Source organism: Chanos chanos, chromosome 6 (genome assembly GCF_902362185.1).
Source record: "Chanos chanos chromosome 6, fChaCha1.1, whole genome shotgun sequence".
NCBI classification, from domain to species: Eukaryota; Metazoa; Chordata; class Actinopteri; order Gonorynchiformes; family Chanidae; genus Chanos; species Chanos chanos.
In genome coordinates, this window is record NC_044500.1 from 28,766,283 (window position 1) to 28,784,059 (window position 17,777).

Genomic DNA, 17,777 nt, shown 5'->3' on the forward strand with positions numbered 1-17,777 from the left:
GAATATTCAATGTTTCATTGAACAATTTGCCCATGAAGTTTTTTTTTCTAAACTCCAACAAAATACCTCTCATCCAGCTACAAGCTAACAGATACTGGGGTGGGGGGCTGGGGGGGCATTTGTGAATGGGGAAGTGCATAAAGTGCATTTAAATAGGGCAGAATGAAGCAACTTCATTCTAAATTCTGTCTTGAAATGGTATATGTAAAAATAATACAGTAGAATAAATAAACTTCCTCCACTAATGTGACATGTAAAAAAGTTGTTTGTATTTTTCAATGAAAGGCTCTCTAAAGATTCGTGAGAAACGTAATGAATTAAATCAGTTTTTATTCTGTAGGTGACCTATCAGAATCGCGATATTGATGTTACTGCAACAGTCTGAAATAGCCCTTCATTAGTATTACACTTGAGGGTAAAGATACAACAGTATGTAGGTATCTAAGACAGACTTTAAAAAAATAAAATGCTAAGAATAATTTTTTTAAAATGCACATAATTAACATTATAATTATGTTAAACATAGTAGAATTGTTCTGCAGAAACTCTTGAGCTGTCAGGCCACATTTTTACATGTTATAACTATGTCTAACCACCTTGTTTGGGCTTCAAGTAACAACCCCCCCCCCCCCCCCCCCCCACCCACCCACACACACACACACACACACATACACACGTATTGAATAAAGCATCTGATTTCATTATCTATAATGCTTTTGTAAGTTACGAATGACATTAGGATGCGTATTTTCGTAAGGTGGTCTGTTTCTCAAAATGACTTGCTGGAGCGTCGGAAGGAGAACTTCTGGCCATTAGATAAATACCATAAATTTAAGATACAACCTACTGTGTCACTCAAAGGCTTACAACGCCCGTAATTTTTGGCCGCAGCTTTGACGCTACACAAACTTTTTCACGTTACAACTAATCTAGCAATTTTTTCACTGCAAAAGAGCAGCATTGGTTTAATGACCATAGTACGTTTCGCTCGCCTGACCTGCAACTGCAAGCTGGAATGTGTTTGATAGGATGGCGTAGAAAAGAATGTTTCTGGTACTCCCACTTCCAAAAGATCCAATCCGCGACAACTAACGGTTTCAAGGCGCCCTTCGAATCGAAAACAAAACACTGTGCACGTCAAATGTATATGTTTTTGCTTAAGTAGACGGCAGTTAACTTTTTTGATAACAAAAGCATTTCTGCTTTCGGTCATTTACCTGTTTTACGTACTAGGATTATGAACTCTAGGGTTGTTTATCAATAGTACGGGGAACTTGAAACCGCACCTTGCCCCATTTCCTCAGTTGTTTTGCTTTTTTCGCCTGGATTCTCCATGTTGGAGCAATAGCGAGGTCTTTCAGTGTCATTAGCAAGGGGGTTTCCCTTCGCTTAGTTTTTTTTACATCGCAATAATTTTTTTGCAGAATAGTTAGCCAAATGTTGGATAAGTATATTTAATTAGGAAGCTTCCTCTGTTGCCACTTGAAAAACACAACTGTTTGAAAATTAGAAACGAGAACACAACGGGCTGGTAACCGCGCTAGCTAACTTAGCTGAATGTTGAAAGTGCCTGCGACTCGGGGGAACGGATTGGATTTTAGAAGGGCTGTGCATTAATTAGATGGAAAGTTCTATTATCACACAAGTGCAAAAAGAAGACACTCAGCTGCCGTCCAAAACAGGTGAGTGCGTGTGATTATCTCCTCGAGCTAAGATCACTTTCCGCGAATTTTAATCTTGTTTGTTCAAGCCGATACGCGGACCTGCTAACTGGCAAGCTAGCTAATTGGTGAGTCAACCCGCCGTGTCAGGGTGGCTAACTTCAATAGCGTTATAACACTTTTGAGTGTTATTAATATTTTCTGACGCCTTTCGTAACGATGCAGATTTTGTTGCGTTTTATGTACGTTTCGAGTTTGTATATATTATATTTCAAATTATACATTATGAAAATGATATTTATTAAACATGAGGAACGCGCGCCACAACGTACGGTTAGCTAATTACTGTTAGCTAGGGAGCCGCGCATCTGGAGGGTTGTCAAACTGATGAGGTTGAGATGCTGTTCTTAAACGGAGTTTATAGTAAATAAACAGTGCCTTATTATCACAAATGTCTAGTAATGTTTCCATATCAGGCTGTAAATGTCTGGAGTGAACGGTCATGATTTAACACACGTAATTTAACACACCTTATTTGACATATAAGACCAAGCCGAAGTTTAGAAACTTATTGATGTTGTACAAAGAAAGGACTCATATTTCGCTGTCTGTGTCAAAGGATTTCTTGAGGGTATTTTACATGCAGATATGTGAATTAACCCTTCAGTGAGTATGTTATTAAGTGTTCAATTTCCTGTTGCCTGCCTCATAAATGTGCCCCCACAGGTACGCAGCTTACCTGTCCCAGCTACATCAGTAGGTGTTTGTTCACTCCTGATGCTCTTAAACGAATTATCTCTGTAACTTAGTATGTGTAATAGCACGCAAGCTGCTTAAATCTACAGCTTAGAACTGCAACAGTGGCGGTAACAGATCATCATCTACACCTGCATTTGTGAATAAACCTCACGTTTTGACAGAGTCTTACATTGAGCTTTTAAGTCACGGTGGTGAAAAAAAGAATTGCCAATTATAAAAGAAAGTTTGAGCGACAATCTCATTGTCTGTTTCCAGACTGAAGTTGCAACTGAATAGTAAGTCTCGGAACAGAGCTCCTTGCATCCACATTCTTTACATGACTGTCATAGTTGGGGTTGGATAGGGTTTGTGTGATCATGTTTGGTTTTAACTGTGACACCTCATTTAGACATTTGCTGATTAAGTGTTTGTGTGCAAAAAGGTATCATTTGAAAGTTGTGTTGTGTTGACACTGTCAAGGTGTGGTATGACATGTAGTTGTGTGCTTTAAAGTTAAGACATGTTGCACAGTAATGAGTATGTTTCAGCAAGAGATACACAAAGGGGAAGATATAACAGTTTAGAACTCAAGAGATGACTGCACCAAATGAATATTTCCTCATTAATATATATTTAATGATCTTGATTGAAATGTTTCCAACTGATGTGCCATAGCAGTGTGTGTAAGAGTGAGTGTACACAGCTCCTGGAGTATAAGTGTGATGTCAGCTGCGTTTGATTTTCTATGTATTGGGTGCAACGGGTAGTCACTTGCTTGTGTTCACACTCACACACATTCATAAAATACAGCTACCAGTCAGGTTCTGATCCTCTAATTGGGCAAATACTGTCTGACAGCGGCTGATTGTTTGAGGCACTCAGTTTGCTTCTGGGTCTGCAGTGGTGGAATCCACCTATTGAGTTGGACCAGACTTTTTCTTTGATAAGCTGTTTTGTCTTTTTTTCCTGTAATGCCGCTAGGTGTATTTGTGTATTGAATGGTACAGTGTAGCTGCAGCGTTTGAAATCAGAATTTAAGATGAGGTGGTGAACAAATGCACCCTAATTTAATGGTAGTAGTTCCTGGTTTTTAGGAGACAAATACTCACAATTAAACATCAAATTCTGCCCACCATGGTCCTTTTAAAGTATTTTTGCAATGGGTAACTTTCCACCTGTTTCTACAACAGCCTTTTAATTTACCTTTTAACTATTTATTTTAAGTTGCAGACTTTTCAGCAACACACAAGTTTGTTCTATTTTTTTATTATTTTAAAGTGCCGTTGAACTGCTTGTTCACGTATTATTTCAGATTTGAAATATGACTAGGAGAACAAGTGAGAGCCGGGGGGCTCTGATGTTTTTTTTTTACCTTTGCTGCCAACAGTCTAAAATGAATTTAAAACTATGCTTTCTCTAACTAAAACTATTAAAACACATTTACAGATTAACAGAGCACTAGAAGAAAAAAAAAACATTTACAGACTTTAGACTCTTAGCTTTTATATTATACGGAACCAGTGGCAGGGGTTAAACTGTATATATTTTGAGGTATACTCTTAACTCAAAAGCTTATTTAAATTCAAATGTACTTTTCTGCCACTCTGCTCAGCTCTTTACCCAGGCCTTTTTGAGTACGCATAAGGGAAGGAGTTGGTTTGAGAATGGGCCTGAAAAGGATGCACTATAAAGTCCTTTCAGTTCTGTCAAAAACTTAGTTGCATTTTTGGACAACATTCCATTTTAGTGGATTTTTGATTGGAGAGCCTTGGTAGAAACTGCTTGTCACCCAGTATAACTCTAACAAGCAAAACCATGTTGTCAGATAGCACTTAGAGGAAGGAAAAGAGTTAAGTTTCATCATGACTAATGCCAAATAGCCTAGCAGTGTGACGCTTCAGCCTTTTTGGCCAGGGCTATGTTCCAAAACCTTAGGTCACACAGTAACAGAGGTAACAGATCTCTGTACTGTTTGTTTGTGTTTACATCTAATAAAATCAGGGGTAATTGATTGAATGCTTTTGCCGCTGTTTTCTCTAGTTGTGTTGCAACGCTGAAGTGCAACTGTAGCCTATAAAGTCTAACAGAATTTTTGAAATGGACCAAGGTGTGAACTTTCTTTAAAAAGGAAAAAAAGTTTAGTTTTTAATCCTCAGTGCCTTGGACTTTATCAACTTCTTAAATGAATTTGTCATTTCATTGCCCATACAATATATAACTTTTTAAAATGATTAGTGCTTGGTATGCAGAGTGTTGGAGAGGGGGAGCCGGGTCTGTGAAAATGACTTGAAAAGGCATTACTCATTACCGTTCAATCCCTTTAAGTGAGGTGATGGGCAGAACAAAACCCTCTGCAGTATAGAATTGTGTAATAAAGCATCAAATATAGATGTCTTTTTTTTTTTTTTTTTTTAATTTTTTTATGTCTCAGCAGTGTTTGGTTATGTCTGTGATAAGGCAAATTTATGCTAAACTGTTGTAAAGCGAAAAAAAAAAAAGAAAGAGCTTTTGAAGAAAACACACTATGATATATATTTACATGTAGCTTATTGTCAGGGATCATTTGTGAGTTTTCTCAAAAACGCAGGCCTACATGTTGTCACCTGATTGCATCATTGAAGAACAGGCTTGGCCTCCTGTTCCAAACAATTGCACAAATGTTCATATGTCACCTCAATGCAAGTTAGATACTTTTTCAGTTTCAGCCTTGGATGTAGACTTGCACAGTTTCTCAAGTGGTGCAAGACACAAAGAGGCTGATATTATCATTAGAAGCAATGTCACCCATGTGTTTTTCTGCAATTAACAAAAAAAAAAAAAAAAAAGAAACGAAAAAAAATTAGTATGTAATACTTGAAAGTAGGATCAAAAGAGAGTGCTGTGCCTTCATTTCAAATGTTTTTGTTTAGCGCCGTTAAGGTCTCACACGGAATGCACTAATCAGTCTTCTGATTGGGTCATCTGAAGTCAGTGTGTTAGGCTGGAGTACATAGACATTACAGCCTAATTCCACTGCTTTTACCTACGTCTGTTCCTCATCTCCCATCACTGCATTTTACTCTGAAATCGCCTCATTTGCTCTCCTCTCACCGCAATCAGTCTTCTAACTGCAGTCTTATCATACAACACAACTAAGGTAGCTCTTTCAGTATTTTGACAAGTGGATTGGTGATAGAATGACGTGTGCTTCATCTCTTGATCTTACTAATGTGCGTGTAGAAACGTCAGATTGACGGCTGTGTTATGTTTACATACTCAGACTGGACCTTAAGAGGGGCTTTTGAAGAAGCCCTTAGAATGTAGTGTTCTTGGCAAAGTTTTTCCCTTGTGGATTGAGCGAAAACATTGACGTCAGAAGACAAGTACCTCTGCTGAACACTAATTTCACACTGGTTTCAGTAACTGAAGAGTAATGCGTGTAGGGTGTACAGAGTTGTGGTGAGTTTCTGAAGTCCTGATTCAGGGCATTAGTAACTTAGTTACTCAGAGTGCCTCTGCTGTTGCCAAAACAACATCTGATATTGAAGACAGAAAATCTTCATGACCGTATTAATGATGCCAAGAGATTATAACACAATGAAAAATTGAGGAATCAAAGTTCAAATAACAGACATATCTGTTTATCTGAGCGACCATTTCAGTGCTCAGCGTCATGCCCAGAGGCTAATATAGGTTTATTGACGTGCAGTATAATGTTTTATGAAATTAGTGAAGCGTTTTCAGCAGGCAGGATCAAATGAGGAGCAGAGATAATGTCTCCTTTAAATGTCTCCTCTCATGATTTAGAACAGTGGGGTTTTTTTTTCAGGATAGAGCCCAGTAAATTTGAAATGTAATTTGTCATATATTTTTTTTAGAAGGACAGCAGGCTCTTTTAATGATGTCTCATTTGTGTTGTTTGTTTGTTTGTTTGTGGTGGAGGTAAAGTCCTTAAGCTTGTGTGTAAATAATCAGCGTTAGACTTTGATTTATTGAGATGATTTCAGTTTTTCTAGTCTCTTAAGTCATTAAATAGCCATAAAAGCAGGAAATTTACGTTAACCGGTGTATTAATAGGGTGTTAGTGGGTGGAAATGAATCTTTATCACTATTACACTCAACATCTCAAAGGTTATGCACATTCAAATGCAGTTTATGGCAGGTTCTCCTTAATGGGCTCACTTTGCTGTAGTTAATAGTAAACTTTATTTTTTGTTTGATTTTAGCGTTATATTCCATGTAAGGGATCTGTTTTTCACATGCGGTTTGCCAGTCCTTGTCAGTACTCAGTTTCTCTCGTCTTAGGCTCTGTGTTTTTTCTCCCCATGCAGGCCAGGTGAAAAAATCTTCCCCAAAGAAGCCTCGAAGCCGAAATATCTTTAAGGCGCTTTTCTGTTGCCTCCGAGCACAGGATGTCCCCCAGACACCGCCGCCTTCCCAGGATACCTTGCTGCCACCTGAGGAAAATGGGACAGTTACCAAGGTAGGCTGTGATATCTCTCAGATTACAGGAGTAAAACTTGAAATGTCTCCTTCCTCTTTCAGTAAGTGTAATGAAATACACTTGAGGCTTATTGAATTTTATTACTTTAATATTAATTCAGTTGAATATTATTACTAAGTTTGTTGGGTTTTTTTTAGTGCCCAAATTCCTCTGAATGTAATTAAGTTATCAATGCACGTTGCTCCAAGGTGTTTATCCAAAGGTGTCAGATTTCCTAGGGTGAGAAACTCTGTGAATATAACTTCTGGAGCAGTGTTGCTTTGGGCTGCGGTTAAGAAAGAGCTTGTTCTATGATTAAAAACAAAAAAAAAAACAAAAACAAACAAAAACACCCCATCTCATAATGAAATTAGGACCTTGAGTTGTCTGATCTTGCAGAAATAGATTAGTTTAAATTTTAGGTCAACAAACAGATGGCCTCCATTATTCTCTATCAGTAAGCTTATAATAGATCTGAAAGAGGAGGGGGGGGGGGGGGGGGTGTTCAGTGTATAATCAGAAAAAAAAGAAAGAAAAACAGTCGTGAGGACAATAGCCTTTTATCCATTAAAAGCACCAGCGTTTTAGTGTTTGTTGGGCATGTTGTCATGTTGCGTCAGAATCTGTAAGTAGCTTAAAGAGGCACATGTTGACTTTGGAATAAGTAACATTTACTTAGTAATTCTGCTTCTGATTCCTGACTTGCTTTGTGAGTAGAGTTTGATGTGTAAAATCACTGCTCACACATAAATGGAGGGGGAAAACGATGGTCTTTCAGTCTTTCTCTTCACGGTGGCATTTTGCTTATTGATTATAGCATTTGAGAATCGTATCAATCGTACCTTTTGGCTCTCTGGGGAACCAACATTGCTTTTTAATGTTTTAAATTAATTTAAGTGACTTTTGAATTTAAAAACCATTTTCTTCATGCAGTTTCTTAATTCCATTAAGATTTGCCAAATCATCCGTATATTTCGTAAACCAAAAACGTCTGTACATTACATAGGGGGAAAAAAAGCTGACTTGTTCCCTAAACAAGACTGACAAGAAAATTTTTCCTACAGATGAGCTGTGATGATTTATGAAGCAACAGACTAAAAACACCTCTGGAAAAACAGCAGTGGATATTGTCTTTAATTACTTGCTCCAGCAACTGTTCAGCAAATCTGAGAATAAGTTGAAATGTTTCTCTAGAACAACCATGTATGTAGTTCAGTTGTCAAATGATATCATGGAAGCTGCCACGTGACAATAGGACCATATGTATTTCCAAGCTCGTAGTAAAGGAAACACTGGATTACTGCACAGGGTGGACGAATTGGGAATGCAATTAACTGTCTTTTTGTGTCTTTGTTTAGTATGATCTTCAAACGCTTCGCTACCAGTTTTTTCAAGTACGTAAAAGGGTGAAATGTTTTACACTGATTTTGCTGTAATTGGATTCTAACAGAATGCTTGATCCAGTCTGTCCAATAGGACACTTAATTTTTTCACAGACAAACTTGCACGGCATATTTATTTGAACCAGAGAATTCCAACTCTAAACCCTTTTCCTTGTTTATTTGTTATTTCATTTTTTCCGTTAATGCTTTAGGCAAGCTCTAAATATGGTCAAAACTAGGATTTGTGGTTTAGGAACCTGATCCCATTATAAAGTGACATATTTTAGGTTATGGTAAAAGACGCCTCCTGCTGGCTGTAGAGTATAACAACAATCCGATTAGATTTCAGTCACATCCTCCCATAGTTATCAGTGCAGGAAGTGATTGTCACTCAGCAGTTTCAGCCCCCAGTCATGCCTGAAGCTGACATGTTTTGTCTTTTCTGTGTCCGGTTTTGGTGGAGTGGGTGAGCGACCAATGTCCCTCTTCCTTTTTCAGATCCCAGGGACCAGTCTACTGCCAGAGGTGACCCCACAAGACCAAGGAAAGATCTGTGTGGTCATCGACCTGGACGAGACGCTGGTGCATAGCTCTTTTAAGGTGACAGACCACACACACACATACACACGCACTGAGTGACACGATCAAAGCCCACCAGCACTGAGACTGTGTTTCTCCTGTAAGTCATGGCTCCTGGCTGTATCATGTTAAAGGCCGGCAGGGACTGGACCAGGATACAGGGAACAATGGATGGAGCCAAACACAGGCAAAACCTTGAGGAGACCCTGCTTCCTCAAGCATGCAGCCAACACTGTGCCTGAGTGGCTTCAGAATACCAGTTAAACAACAGCCTGATTTCCCCAGTTAAAGCCCAGACTTAAATCCACTCTAGACCCTGAGGCAAAGCGTAATGACTGCTTTTGACACCCGCACACCATTTCCAGCTAAACACAGCCTTTAAAGAAAACTTAAGCAATTTACAATGGTTTTTTTCCACGGCTTATCAAAAATTCTGGTGGTGACACAGCAGTTTGTTCAACTGAGTCAAATAGTTTCTGAAGGCCTGGTATTTCAAATAATAACATTTTTCCCTTGCTTTCTTCTCTTCTTCAGCCAATCAGTAACGCTGATTTCATTGTTCCTGTGGAGATTGAGGGAACAACGCACCAGGTACAGTGAATGACAGCCTGTAAAGACAGATGCATAAACAAAAGCAGGTTTAGGTCAAGTAGTGTAATTTACACCCTATGTGGTAACTTCTCTGTTTTTTTCCTTGAGATTTGAAATGACAAAAAACACAGACTGGCAAATGCCCCAGAAGTTTTGATGTAAGCGAGAAACTCGAATAAATTTGAATCAAGGTTTGAATTTCTCGAAGAGCCAAGTCACCTTTAGTCTCTTCAGCCTCTGTTTTGGTTTGTTTGTTTTGCTGCTCTCGTCAGAGGAGGACCTTGCTTTGCTCTCTGGCCTCAGCCTGATTCAAGTAATCCAGGATAGGCTGTTTCCTGCCAGCGCGGCCTATTCTTGATTACTTGTTTCTGGATGTGGCCTCTTACGCTGGATGTGGATCAGCTGGAATGGTGACATCACAGTAGCTTGGAGCAGCATGACAGGAGCTGATAAAAAATAATGGGATATCAACAGAAAACAATAGAAAAGGCTTCTCTCCAGTTATACGATCGTAGGATCATGGTTGGCTAAAACACGAACTGCCCCCCCCCCCCCCAAGTTGTCCATCCTTATTTAGACGGGATTTTTTTAATCCATCGTGGTGTGGACATTTCACCCACAGTGTTTTAAGAAAAGCTTTCAATTGAGAGAGTTGTGGCATTCAGATGCATCTTTCCTATGTCTTTCTTTATTTAGTTAGAACTGTAAAGAATAAGATGGGCCTGTGTTCAGGTTGGCAGTTTCCATGTAATTATTTGATGACCAGGGCGAGGTTACAGACTGTCTGATTACTCCTTTTTGAAATTTGCTTGGAAAGAGAGAGCTAGTCCATTTCTCTCTCATGCTAACAATCCGTGTGTTTATGTGTGTGTCTGTCAGGTTTATGTCCTGAAAAGACCACACGTGGACGAGTTCCTTCGGAGAATGGGAGAGCTCTTCGAGTGTGTACTCTTTACTGCCAGTCTTGCCAAGGTAACGTATGCAAATTAAGTTTCGTATGAAGCTGCATAAAAATAGAATAAAAGTAGTCCATCACATGTCATTTGGTCTGTGGATTTGATGCAGAATATATAATAAAAGGATGTGATCGTTGGATAAGTCACTTTGGGTTTTTTTGTTTTTGTTTTGTTTTTTCCTTTTGTTTACTGGCCTCTCCTCCACCCGCTGCAGTATGCAGATCCGGTGACGGACCTGCTGGACCAGTGCGGGGTATTCCGGGCGCGCCTTTTCCGTGAGTCCTGCGTCTTTCACCAGGGCTGCTATGTCAAAGACCTTAGTCGGCTGGGCCGTCAGCTCAACAAAACCCTCATCTTGGATAACTCCCCTGCCTCCTACATCTTCCACCCTGAGAATGCTGTGAGTTTACCAAACCTGGTCCACACACATCCACAGTCTTACACCACTGCTGAGAGTAACAGAGTCCTGACAGACTGAAGGAACAGTGACGTGCCTGGTGCATTTAGACATCACTAATAGTCTGTTTGTGGAGTTCTTAAGAGGGGAATATCTGCAGAAAGGGTTTCTGTTTGTTTTGTTTTTTTAAAAAGCTCAATTTTGCTGTCGCGACTGCTTTGGCACTAGTTCAGTTGTCTGCCAAGTTTCATGAAAATTTGTCCAGTTGTCTTCAGAAGCAAGATGGCATTTATTAGTAGGATGCAGTGCAATGTGATTTTTCCCTGGTACATACAAGAACAACCATTAGACTTTATTTTAAGCACTGACATTTAGTAAAGCCCTGGATTAAGGCTTTGTTTAATGTCATCCCTTAAGACAAAATGCTTATTTTATTACATATTCATCTTATTTATGTTTATAAAGCAGTTTTACAATAGCACATGTCCTTTTGGTCTTTCTGTAATAATATTTTGAACCAGTCAGTAGCTTGGTTTGCAATTTTCTGCAGGTAATTTGAGAGTATGTGGGCGTGGTAGTCTATGGGAAAATACAGCCTGGAAATTCACGACCTTTTTCTTTAAAGCTGTCCTTACTTTGTAAAAGAAAAAAAAAGTTTAACACTGAGTTGCAGACAGGCAGTTAGTTTTGTTAAAGCAGGAGGTATACTGAGATTTGGGGCAGGAAAAGCAGAGCTGTGACAGGGTGTGAAATGGTGCTCTTCACTGACAGAGCCAGCAGTCAGTAGAGGGTACAACAAAACGAAAGAGAAACGGGGAAGGCACAGAAAATTTGGCTGTTTGGAGATATCTTTTTCCTGATTTTGCCAACCATCCAAATGGTCAAGAAGGTCAATCCGAATTTTCCACGATGTATTCATGCTTCGGAACTGCTGGGTCTTATCTCTTAGCTTTATTACAGTTTCAGGTTTTGGCTCATGTTTTCTGTGTCAGTGTTAATGCGTTAAAAGTCAAATCGTGACAGTTAATGAGTGTTTGTCCTCCGTCCTCAGGTGCCTGTAGCGTCCTGGTTCGATGACGTGGAGGACACGGAGTTGCTGAACTTACTTCCTGTTTTCGAGGAGTTGAGTGAAGCAGAAGATGTCTATGCCAAACTTAAACAGCTCCGTGCCCCATGACCAAGGCCTGCCAGTCGTTCCTGTACCATCCACACCGTGCCTGTGCCCCTACGGACGCCAGGCCGACAACATCAGACCTACAAGAGTCCTGACCTCCCAGCTCCTAAAATTGTGTTTCACACTCCCCTCACAACCAATCATACCTTCACACACTCCCATACAGAGGCCTGCTCTCCCTGAAACACAAAATGTGAGTGTTGAGGTTTGGGTCTCATCCAGGCAGCGCGTCTGGATGCAGCTGCCTTCCCCCGCAACAGCACAGAAGAGATCTTCAGTTCATCATTGACAAGCTTTTTTTTTTTTTCTTTTTTCTTTTTTCCTCTTCCTGTACTGGACTCCTGAAATATCTCTTGAACTTGCTCCAAGTTGAAGATGAGCCTTTTTTTTTTCCTCTCAGAACAGAAGTGTGATTGGCAACACTACATTGCTTCACACATACAAACACACACACCCTCACGCCTCTTTGACAAGCCAAGATACCATTTATCCTTGCAGCCAAATGTAGAGCATTTGTCTTTAAACAGAAAGCCCGTGATGCCATGTGATTTTTGTTTTTTTTATTCTCAATTTTACTTCATTTTCTACAAGATTGCCTTTAAAAAGACTTGTGTTAAAGCCTAATTTTTGGATTTGAATGGAGAGTTAATCTCCAGGTCTCTCAGTAATGAACCCTATGGGCCTTTCATCACTTTAGGGTATCTTTATATGTCATAGCAGAACCTTTGGTTTGACCTTAAAAGGGGAGCGTCCAAACTCCGTCATTGTGCCTTTTTGCAAGAAAAGGAAAAAAAAACAAAAACAAAAAAAACAAATCTCCTTTTCAAGGAAGAGAACACAGTTTTTTTTTCAACATATAGGTTTTTTTTCTACACGTTTTTCCAAAAGTCTTTTTAAACGTTCGCTTTGTTGAGATATAGGTCTTGATTTTGTATTGTTTCTTTTTTCTGCTGTTGAGGAAAAACAGCCATACATTTAAAAAAAAAAGACTTTCTCTGGACATTTTATATGCTTGTGTATGTGTGTGTGTGTGTGTATGTATATGTGTGTGTGTATATATATATATATATATATATATATATATATATATATATATATATATATATTTACATACATGTACGTGATGGGAATCCTCTGCAGTCAATCACTGACAGTGATACAATAGATCCAGTCCTCAGCCAGTAAGGACCATCAACAGAAACATTTTAAGGGCCACATCCATACCGTTATGAGTCTCACATCTGTGACCTCACCTCTTTTTTTTCTAGCCAATATTGCCAAATATGCATTTAAAATCAGCCATTCACTACCACAGTATTTTCTTCCCTTAGCCTTTGATTTTCAGTGTTGAGTAGACTGTATACATAGGGAGAGTCTTTTTTTTTTTTTTAATTGCAGTTGAACTTGAAACAGTGTCTGTATTACATCTTTCTCAGCGGCATGGACTTCACATGTTTAACAGACAGTTCAGTATTTTGGAGAATAATACCCATACTGGGCAGCGGTACAGGTCACTCATGTTGCTTGATAGGGAAGAAAAGTGTTCATTAGTGGGTATGTGGGTAAGTGTAAAAGTACCCAGAGAATAATGAAAGGGTTTTCACAGTTGGACTTTTAAAATCGGGACCTGCTTTTGCAAACATTGGCAGCACCTCCCCCCTGAGGGAAAAAAAAAAATGGATTGGGCTGTCTTCCTCTAACATGACTGAGAAGTTGTCAGTACATCAAAACTTCAAGTAGATGTGTCTCATGCCCACTAAACCAAAATGACATCTGTCTAAGCCATACTCAAGTTATGCTGAATGTGAGAGGAATGGCCCAAAGTACAAACTGCAGAAGAACCTGTCACGTAAAGATAATCTGCATCATTTTAAGAACTAGACACAAGAATGTTTTGTTTGGATGGACTCAGACTGTTGGTGCAGACCTACAGCAGGTCACCTTGATAATACAGTTCATCTCCTCCGTGTCTTGTTGGCACTTACAGACTCTTTTACACAGTTCAAGGTCAGGTCCCGTGTCTCAGGTCTCACTTATTCTCTTAATAAGGGCCTGAGGTTTCTCTCTCATATGAGAGTGTTCAACTATGCACCAGGGGACTTCATCCATACTCCTTTCTGTTTCTTTCACATATTATTTCTCAATTTTGACTTTGACTGATATTATAAAATAGAAAATTCTGATGTTAATGTTTAATTTACTTTAATTTAGCACCAAAGTTTTGATAAGTTGTGTACTCCATAAAATCTTTTTTTTTTTTTTTTAATTAAAAACCTGCTTTAAAATGGTGATCATGTCAAATTATCGGCACAGACTTTAACCATCTGAATACACTCCCAGTGACTTTGTCTACCAAAGTATTGCTTTTAAAACTCATTTCAATTCTCTGAACAAACAAAGACCTCTGGCCTCTGACAGCATTAGGAGGCCTCGTAGGTCAATATTTGTAGATTGCAATTACAAAGCCCTTTTAAAAATTGTAAAAGTTCACTGTACCAAAAAGTTTTTTTTGTGTGTGTGTAATTGTTCCTCTTTGCATACTGAGGAAAAGCCAAATTTGTTAAAAGAGACACAGCCTAACTCGCTGTCTCAAACAAAGCAAAATGGTTCTCACATGTCTTGTTTGGAAAAGCTGAATGATTTGCTAAAGGTAGCTCTTTTATGACCTTTGGAAGAAAATATACATTTTAGCCATTTGTAAAATTCATATCTGTTTGTCTTTAGAAGAGCTTGTCTTCTTAAATAGGTTTGCTTCCAGCATTCTCGAGTCACCGATGTCTCTGAGAATAAAATACGGATGGAGAACGAATTTTCATATAAACCAGTCTTTAATGTTTCATCCTTTGTGGTACTTGGGATAAAAGAATACCTTAAAAGTTGAAATAAAAGCACTAAGAATAGAGATGATGTGAATGGCGACTCATTTTGTTAGGTGGCAGAATCAGGCCAAAAAGAAAAAGAAAAAAATCTCTCATTAGCTCAAGTTACAAAGCCATTCACTTGTAATTTCTCATGAAAATGCTAGTACCATCTTTAAATGTTAGACCAACCGACATTATTTTTTGTTCACAAATCTTATATTAAGAACCAGATCAAAGCTATTTCACGCCCATAACAGTGTTTTTGCAGACCTGTGTTTTCTGTTCTATGATTTCAGTGTTTCTTTTTTTTTTTTTTTTTTTTTTTAATTTTCTACGACTTTTTGTAATGGATTGTGGAACAGTGATCCATTTGAGACAATAATTGAGATCTGTTTACATTACAATCATGTCACACACCACACATGTGCCCTTTGCTGCCAGTGTTTTCCCTCTGAGATGTTGAATTAAGAGAGCGTAATCTCTTTAGATTGTTCAGTGAATTGCTAGTGAACTGAACTGAGCAGAAATCGTACTCACAGTGATGATGAATAAGGTTCTGTTAAGAGCATTTTGGCCAGCATGTGCTGTTCCTGTGGAATCTTGTATTCAGATAGCCTTTCTAACTCTGAAGTTCTCCCGGGCAGTACTGTTTCTTGTCCTCATTAGCAATGCATCATGTCTCTCTCAGTGGTTAACAACTTGAATGTATTAGATAAGAAAATGAAAGATCAAGAAGCACACAGCGTTCTAAAGACTTGGTTGGAAAAGGACCTCAGGAAACCAAACCTTGTCAGATACTTTTGCTGAATTTTGGCCCCAGGTCAGGTACCGCGACAACTTTGCCAGTTCCAGACTGCAGATGGAAAACATACAGTACAATGCAAAAAGTAATCACTGTTTTATGCCTTCTGTTCTTACCTATTGTTCAGTTTCATTTTTGACATGTAACCTATTTTTTAAGAACTTGAAATAATATGGGCACAAAAAAAAATCTGCATTATATTTTGGGGGTTTTCTTTTTCTTTCTATATTTCTTTCTCGCCTTTTTTTTCAACTAGCAACTTTGAAAATATCAAATAAAAACATTGATCATTGCTCTGTTGTTGTTTGTTTGTGCTTACTGTATGACTGTTGTCATAGAGACCATGACTTTCCAGGACACTGTCTCATTTGACTTCCAAACAAAGCATTGTGCATACTTAAACCCGGATTAGTTAATCTGTAAACCAGCTATTGTATGGAAAAGACATGGTCAACAAATGCTGAATTCAAAATCAGGAGCACCCACCTGATGTGACCTGGTCATCTCTTTGACCCAGGCCTATGAGCTCATGTACCCTCATCATCTTGCATTTGTGGTCCACTTGCAAATGTTTTATTTTTTCACTGAATCTCATACACACATTGTTTCAAAATGATGTTCGGTCAATCCCTCTCTTCTGGTGGTTCTTTCAACCTCTAAGATCTGAATGTTTCTGTAGGCTAGATGATTTGCATATTTTGATACAACATTCATTTTCCCACAGTCAGATCAATCCTCCATAACTTAGGAGTGAACATATAGTACATCTAAGTACATAGTTTTGTGTAATGAGATACATTTGATATGTGCCTATTTAGATTTACCTTTGCCAACCTCATTTTACAGATTGTTCAGTCTGGCTTTTATCTGACATTTATCTGACAAGACTGGATGTAGAAACTGGATGTAGACATTATAATCATTGGTTTATTTTCTGTTTGTTTTCTGTTTTGTTTTGTTTTTCTGACATAAGCCAGAAAATTGCTTATGAGGAATTTTACTTTATCACTGCAGGTCACTGACACCAAGGACATTGTCATGTTCCTACTTTCATATCGTGTATGATTTTATTTACTGTTAAACAAAAAGTGTAAACAGCTTGTGAAAATCTGCTCTGCTTTTGGGTGCATCCATTGTACTTCCATACTGACAGAGAATGATGATGTAATGGAGGCATAATTTGACTGTCAAACATCTTGGCGTGCTTAGGTGCTCGGAGGCATGTTATCAACAAGTAAAATGTAGAGGTACCTACCAATATAAAGGAAAGCAATAGTAAGTGTGTCACTGTTAACATCCCATCATGCTTAGGGTCATGTCAGAAATAATCGGCAGGCCCAGGCACCAATTATTTTGGCGACTGTGTCCTGAGACAGGGATTAACTGACATTGAAAAATGAATGATTGGCAGTGAGATTTGAAGACCGTTTTAACTTAGCGTGTCTTGAGGAACAGTGGCTGCAGTGATCCTGGGGACAGAATTCTCAAGGGAAGGATTATATATATATAAAAAAAAAACAGGGTGAACTGTGGTGAAAAGCACTTAGACAATAATGATTCATGGTCCATGATTCAATGCAAAGCAGATGAGCATCTCTGAATCAATAAACTGTAAATAACAAACAGGGAACAAGCTGATAGTTCTATCAAGAACAGCTCTTGAGGAACTTCACAGAAAGGAGCACTGTGGTCAGGTTGTAGTGCATGAAACTCTAACCAAACTTTAAATAACATGTACTTGGTAAAGTTGTGTAAAGGACATAGGCAATGGTCTACTGAGCAATGAAAGAGGCCACATGGTCAGATGAGTCATTGTTCGATCTATTCGTAACAAAAGGAGACAAGGGCATGAACTGTCAGTCCTTGTGATTCTTAGAGATCAGGGTGATTGACAAGAACTTCAGTATCTAAGGTCTGTGTATCTAAAATCAGTTACTCTCCACAAAATTGTTGTTCTTGACTTGTGAATTTTTGTAATCACTGTTCCCCATTCTTAGATACTTTGGCTTTGATATGTGCTTCACTGATTGAACATGGAGTTCACTGCCAAACCGAGAATAACTGCTAATTTTAATCAATAAGATGACCGTGTGTAACATTTCCAAACCCTACAGTTTTTGGCCATTTTACCAAAACTGTTGCTGCACTAGCAAGACAAGCCTTCAAAGGGGATT

The 17,777-nt window shown here is 38.7% G+C and overlaps 1 protein-coding gene across 2 annotated transcripts; it reads left to right on the forward strand.

The window, feature by feature from the left end:
• The first annotated feature begins 1,422 nt into the window (after positions 1-1,422).
• ctdsp2 (CTD (carboxy-terminal domain, RNA polymerase II, polypeptide A) small phosphatase 2) lies at positions 1,423-12,959 on the forward strand. Of its 2 annotated transcripts, XM_030777789.1 has the most exons (8): positions 1,423-1,682; positions 6,710-6,861; positions 8,220-8,255; positions 8,742-8,843; positions 9,357-9,413; positions 10,293-10,385; positions 10,584-10,769; positions 11,818-12,959. In XM_030777789.1, the coding sequence occupies exons 1-8, from the start codon at positions 1,622-1,624 to the stop codon at positions 11,941-11,943; spliced, it is 813 nt and encodes a 270-aa protein (XP_030633649.1). In that variant the 5' UTR covers positions 1,423-1,621; the 3' UTR covers positions 11,944-12,959. The 2 variants fall into 2 exon arrangements, with proteins under 2 accessions (XP_030633649.1, XP_030633650.1); XM_030777790.1 differs by lacking the exon at positions 8,220-8,255.
• The last annotated feature ends 4,818 nt before the right edge of the window (positions 12,960-17,777 follow it).